Source organism: Plectropomus leopardus, chromosome 14 (assembly GCF_008729295.1).
Source record: "Plectropomus leopardus isolate mb chromosome 14, YSFRI_Pleo_2.0, whole genome shotgun sequence".
Taxonomy (NCBI): Eukaryota; Metazoa; Chordata; class Actinopteri; order Perciformes; family Serranidae; genus Plectropomus; species Plectropomus leopardus.
In genome coordinates this window covers 10079355-10086332 of record NC_056476.1, presented here as the reverse complement: position 1 = coordinate 10086332, position 6978 = coordinate 10079355, and the positions used below count along the sequence as shown (strand labels likewise).

Sequence of the window (6978 nt, the reverse complement as noted above, 5' to 3'; positions counted from 1 at the left end):
ACCCTCTGATAAATAAAGTACAGTCCCTAAGTACGTCTGATCTTGACTCTGTTTGTTTGTAACCAGTATATAATGTGAACATCTGTTGTGGAAAAATGCACAAAACGATTTTTGTTACACTCGACTTATATGGACCCATATTGTTACTGAATGATTGAACGTGCAGCTCGTCTGTGAGGCCACAAGGTGTCCCTGCTGCCACAGCACACAGTCTGCACGGTCAGCACTGACGTTTGTCTGGTGCTGCATGCTCTACGCTGCAGGTTATTGATGAGCTGATGGGGATTAGCTCCTCATTGAAATGTCTTCTGCCCTGGTGATCACAAACATGGCAGCTGCTTTGCATCTCTTTGTAACTGATTTGCATCATTTAGTGTTTTGCCCTATTTTTGTAATTTGATTGCATCTCTTTGCAGTTGTCTTATGTCCCTTTTTGACAGTTTTGTGTCTCTGTGTGGCTGTTTTAACCATTTCTTTTTGTAGCCATCATGAGTCTCTGTGGGTACCTCTGCAGTGTTTTTGCATCTTTTTGTTGTAGTTTTGTGTCTTTTTATAGCCTTTTTGTGTTTCTGTAGCCGTCTTTTTGTTTTGCCCTTTTGTAGTTGTCGTGAGTCTCTTTAGGTCTCATTGTAGTTGGTTTGTGTCTTTTTGTGGTCATTTTGTGTCTTGTTGTGGTTCTTTTTCCCTTTTCTGTAGTTTTACTGCATCTTTCTAGTTGTTTTGTATATCTTTTGGGCCTTTTTGTTTCTCTCTGTAGCGATTTTGTGATTCTTTGTGATTATTCTGCCCCTTTTTGTGTCCGTATTGCATCTCTTTGTAGTTGTCTTGTGTGTCTTTTTGACATTTTTGTGTCTCTTTGTAGTTGCTTTGCATAATTTTGTGTCTCTTTATGGCTGTTTTGCCCTTGTTTTTAGTTGTCATGAGTGCCTCTGCATGTTTGTTTTGCCTTTTTCATAGTTGTTGTGAGTCTCTTTGTGTCTCATTGTTGCGTTGTGTCTGTTTGTAGTAATTTTGTGTCTCTTTGTAGCTGTTTTGCACAATTTGTGTCTCTTTATGGCAGTTTTGCCCTGTTTTGTAGTCATCATGACTCTCTTAAGGTGTCTGCACAGCTGATTTGCATCTGTCTATAGTGGTTTTGTGTCTCTTTATGGTCTTCTGGTGTCTCTGTAGCTGTTTGGTGCTTCTTTGTGGTTGTTTTGCCCTTCTTTCTCTTTGCTTTGCATCATTATGTGTCTCTTCGTGTTGTTTTTTTTTGCCCTTTTTTCATTGATCTCATGAGTCTGTTAGTACCACTTTGTAGTTGCTTTACATCTCCTTGTAATTATTTTGTGTCTCCTTTTTTGTCTCATTTTTTGCTTCTCAGTAGCTGCTTTGCGTCCTATTATGTCTCTTTATGATTGTTTTGTTACCTCGTTGCACCACATTTTGAAAGATCTTTCCCGGAGTGCAGAAGATTGTGCAGCAAACATGCATCAGGTAGAGGGCTTCATTTAGCACTAATCTCACATGCATTGCTTAGGATGCATTAAAAACCAGTGACTAACAGCTCTTCCTCATCCATGCATTTTGGCTTTTGCATCTTCTCAACGACCTAACTTGCGTGCTCACAGTCGGATCCCACCCCGAGGACCCGCCTCGTCCATTCAATTGGTCTGTCACCAACCTGCTCCATGCACCCCTCCGTCTGTCACTCAACACCACAGTTTCTCCTCCTCCCTGCCTGGCATCAGACTGGTGTGTGTGCCGACCTTGTTCCAGCGACGAGCTACCCGAAAGCCAGCTGTTTGCAGCGAATACAGGCAAAAAGCCACCGGTCCGGCACGCATTTCACCCCTTTCTCTCGGGCTGTGGTCTTGTATTTCACCGTCAAAATGAGTCAGGATGTGATGGGGTGCTGCCGTGCTATCGCTAGCTAGGCGGACAAATTCCTCCAACGAGCTCGCTGTTTCAATCACTGCGGGTTGACACAACATTAGCCGAGGCGTTGTTGAGTGAGCTAGCGGGCTAGCAGGGCTGCTCTCGTAGCCGTTACGTGTAATTTAGCCAACGGGAGCTAAATGTAGTCGGTAAACGGACGCATTGCTGCGGCGTAGATAGTGCAATAACGGTTATGTTAGCTCACTAGCACTCGGACTTTTTAGCTAGCGAGCGTCGGTGCACTGAATCAACCGTTAACGGGTTTGGATGTCGCGACACTGCAGTTTTGAAGCACTTTTGGCGGATTGTGAAGGTAGATTTGGACCACAGTGACAGGCGAAACGATAGTGACAGATTTAAACCAGGTGTTCAGAGGCTAATCTGCAGTCATTTTAACATTGCGGGGAGGCCCCACCGTCTCTCGGCTCCCTCCCCCTTGTCCGAATCTCCCGTGATTTGCCGAGAACACCCGGGCGAAGTCGCAGTTGCTCTCGGCTGGGGGGACAACTTGACAACGAGGCCCCTAGCTAGTCTCCCCTCCCCTCCCCCCTCCATCCATCCGTCCAGCCCGACAGACCACCACCACCTCGCCCGAGATCGAAGCGAGGGGGCCGGGAGATTTCAAGCTGAAACCGTGTATCGGGTCCCGTCTTAACCGGGCTGCCTAAAACCAGAGGGGATGACTCTGGAGTCCATGATGGCTTGCTGCCTGAGCGAAGAGGCGAAGGAGTCGAAACGAATCAATGCAGAAATTGACAAACAGCTCCGCCGAGATAAGAGAGACTCCAGAAGAGAGCTGAAATTACTTCTACTCGGTAAGTGGGCATGCTAATTCTCAAATATTTTATTGCCATGTCTTGTGTATGTGTGTGTATGGAAAACTAACGTTCTTGGACGACAGTGAAGTTCGCTTCCAATTCGTAGCTTCCGATTCAGCAGTTGAGGGGAGAGTTAAGGGGAATGTAATTTGCAGCGTTTACCGAGCGATTCTCAGCTTTTTGCGCCTCCTTCTCTGGTGAAAGTATGTTGGACGTCTCAGTGTTGGCAAAGTTGTGAAACCTTAGATTTCTTTGCATTTTTCATATTTAGACCACATAAGATCACAAAACTTTTAACAGGTAGAATATCAACTGGATTTTGCCAGAGAGGGTAATGAGATGTTACTATGTTTTCCACAATTTTATTCTATTTTGCATTTTCATAAATAGAATATAGGTTTTGCAATACTGAGACTGTAATTTAAATGATCTTTAACCTGTCTGAGGAAAAACTAGTGAAGATCTGATCTCTCTGTGTAATGTTTTTTGGGACAGACCTGGTTTAATATAGTCCAAGTTATCCCTTTTGGCGTTTTGACAAATAGAATAAATGTTTCCCAAATCTGAAATTGTGTTTTAAATAATCTTCAGCCTGTCTGGGATAATCGGGTCCAGATTTGACACATAGACATTTTGTTGTATTTCTTCTGGACCTGGTCCAAAATGCAAAAAAGGTAGATTTTATTGTATTTTTTTAATATTTAGACCATAATAAATCTGGTCTCTCGAAAACCACGATACTTGGACAGGTCAAATCTGGACAAGATTTGAAGAAAACACAATTTTTGATCTGTGAAATGTTATTCTATGTGTGAAACTGCAAAAAAACAAAGGGACATTTTATTGTGTTTTTAACATCTAGACCACATTAAACCTGGTCTCTCTTGATAAGCACTATATGTAGAGGCCTAGACAAGGACTATCTGGACTAGATAATCCCAGACAGACAAGGCAATTATTTAAAATCAGAGTCAGAAATACTTTCTTGAACCATGGAGGGGAGATGAAATAAGTACCAGCCCAAGTAATGTAAAAATAGAAATGTAATATCAATAAAAACAATTAGCATTAGTATGTGAATGTTTAAAAACTATATGTATAATTGACTCAGTGTGTGAAGTCTGTAAAAATATAAACTTGAAATACATTAATAAAAAAAAATAAATAGCTCCAGCAAGTAAATATTTAAAATTGCACATTTCAACAAATCAATAAATAATTGACATTTCAAATTATAGAACACAGTTAAAGATTTGGGAAATCTATATTCTGAAACCAAAAAAAAGGATGAAATTGCAAAAAATCTAGTCAGTAAAATCAGTAACATCTCTGCTTTTTGCATGTTCACAAATATAATAAAGCTTTCATGAATCTGATATTGTGTTTTAAATAATATTTGGCCTCTCCGGGATAATCTAATCCAGATTTGACCCATCCAAGTATTTTGTTTATTGATCTGGACCTGGTCCAATGTGGTCTAGATGTAGAAAATACAATAACATCTTTTTTTTTCCTTGTTGTTGCGTTTTCTCAGGAAAAAAAGTTAAGCAAATTTGAAATTGGGGTTCAGACAATTCTGAAGCTTTACTTAAAACTTCTAACATGCTTTCACCACAGTGGGAGGTGCAAAAGACTGAGCATTGGTTAAAGCTTTGCTAATTACGTTCCCCTTAACGCTCCCCTTAACGCTCCCCTTAACTGCTGAATCGGAAGCAACGAGTCGTAAGCTAACTTCAGCGTCGTGGTTCTTGGGCCTTCTTGGCGTTGCTAGCAAATATGCTACTAGTTAAGGTTGCTAGCTGGAAGCCTTGTTCCAGTATGAGTAACGTTATGGCAGGATTTCGAAATGGCTTGCTTGTCTTTTAGCTTGCTTTTAAAAAAAAATATAACCCATCTGGCTTTTTTAGGTGCATGTCTGCAAGATCGAGCTTGCCAGCCATAGTATCTCTTCAGTCGAGTATATGCATTGGTGTGCAGCTCATTTGGCATCGAAGTTACCAAGATGTTACACTTTACAGGCTACCACATGCCTGTCAGTGGGCCACTTTGACATAATTGACTAGCCCTATAGCTAATCATTCGGCCAGCATCAAAGCTGCAACTGTGTGTAGTTAGCTGGTGGTTAAAAGGTGAAGATGGTCACTTGATAATACAAGAAGCAGCATTGCTAGCTTTGCACACTGTTGCTTTCAGGTTGCATAACATTTGTATTAGGTGCCTCTGCTAACTCTTGCATTGTGCACATTAATTCATTTATCCATTTCTGTTATTTATTACTCTGCACCTTGTGTCACAAATCTACCCTTCCAGAGGATACTGAGGGATTTGCCCCCTCATCCTGGAGTCTAGCTGAGTAGGTTAGCTATTTTTATAGCCTGTGTGTGGGCAGGTGGGAGCTGCTGTTGAATAAGTTCCTCTGTGCTGCATTGATTCATAGTTCTGTGGACATGAAAAGGAACATTAGGCTGTGCTTTATCACTACTTGCAGGAAAATGCATTTTGTGTGCAAGCATCTCCTAGCAGGGTAACTTTTTTTCTAACTGTGTGTGCATGTGACCCACCAGACACTTAGCCTTTTGAAACCTAACTTGATTTCTTTCAAAAACATGGGAAGAAGGCAATGAGCAACATAAGAACTGACCCAAAAATTAGCAAGAAATTACAAAAACAAGCGCAGGAAAATAACCTCAAAATCAACACACACACAAAAAATCACTTGAAAGAGTGCTCAAAAAACAGAAATTCAGCTACAAAAATTTAGATATATAATTCTAAAAAAAAGACATTTTCCCATAGCTTAAAAAAAACCAAACTTCTAAATCTACTAATTTTTGCAGTTTGCAGACATTTCCCCCCATGTTTCCAAACGAAATCTATCCAGTTAGCTCAGGCTTTAACGGTTTCAATGCCTGTCAAAGGCGTCTGAACGCAGCACAAAAACAGTGATGTTGATCCAGATTTCAGAGGGTTAAAACAACAGCTAAGTGTGAAAGCTCCTTGAGAAAAAAAGCCAGTGTCCATTCATTTTTAGGACAATTAGAATTATCTAGGCTGCATTCTTAGTTTCAAAACGTTTGCTCCCATTTCTCGCCCACCGAAAGCAGTCCTGGTTATTTGACATGTGTGTCTCCTTTCATTTCCCTGCTGAATACCTCAGCTCGGATAAGTAGGCCACGCTAGAGCCATACCGTTGATGGGACATATGCTATTCTGTGCCATACATTTTAATCGCCGCTGCACTCTATTCTACCTGGTGGCCAAGGTGAGCCGATAACAAGGGGTGTTTGTTTTGTGTCATAGATTTGAAATGGTTTGCTTGTGTGCTGCGGTCATATTTTTCCTGCCAGAAGATCAATGAAGAGTTGGTTTAACCCTTTGAAACCTAAGCAAATTAGCTTAATTTCTTTCAAAAACATGGGAAGATCGCAATTTAACAAGACAGCTTGCAACTTAACAAGACATAAATTAGCAAGAAATTACTAAAAAGTTACAAGGAAATTACCTGAAAATTAGCAAAATAGATAAATAAAAAACAAAAAGAAACCAAAAAAATAATAAAATTAAGAAGTGCTAAAAATATATAGATATTTTCTGTAATTTTAAAAATATACTCACAATAATTATACATTAGTTTTCTGGAAAATGTTCACACTATTTTGATTATATCTTATAATCTCCCACTCACACACAGCCAACTCAGCTATTTTTCAAATATTTTTCTTGTTACCTTTAACAACTTTTTTTTTTTTGCAATTTGCAAGACATTTCTTGCCACGTTGCTTTCCATGTTTGCAAAAGAAATAAAACCAATTTTCCCAGGCCCCATAAACATGTAAATGCTTGTGAAATGCATCTGAAAGCACCACAACAAAACAGATATCAACCCAGGTTCTAAGGGGTTAACGCTTTGAGACCTAAGCAAATTGGCTTGATTTCTTTCAAAAACATGTGGAGAAGGTAACAAGCAACATAATAAGACTTTGCCCCAAAATTGAAAAAAAAAAAAAAGTTATAAGAAAATAAGCAAACAATGCAGGAAACTTACAAAAATGTATGTATTTATTTCATATATTTGATTATATATATTGTTTTTTTCTGTAAAATGATTTTTACTATCTTGTGATTTGTGGTACATTTCTTGCCAAGTTAGTCATTGTTTTTTGCCCTTGTGTCATTGACAGAAATCAAATCAGTTCAAATCAAATCAGTTTATTCAGGTTACAGAGAGTTAAGTGTCTTCAGG

At 39.7% G+C, this 6978-nt stretch overlaps 1 protein-coding gene across 2 annotated transcripts in view; it reads left to right on the top strand.

Moving 5' to 3' along the window:
* Positions 1-1706: 1706 nt before the first annotated feature.
* The window catches only part of gna11b (guanine nucleotide binding protein (G protein), alpha 11b (Gq class)), a 37722-nt gene continuing 32450 nt past the window's right edge, over positions 1707-6978 (top strand). Inside the window, exon 1 of one of the 2 annotated variants that reach the window (XM_042500614.1) lies at positions 1707-2732. In XM_042500614.1, the coding sequence (XP_042356548.1) occupies positions 2597-2732 (136 nt within the window). In that variant the 5' untranslated portion in view covers positions 1707-2596. The remainder of the gene's footprint in view (positions 2733-6978) is intronic. The other variant, XM_042500613.1, reaches the window with a different exon arrangement.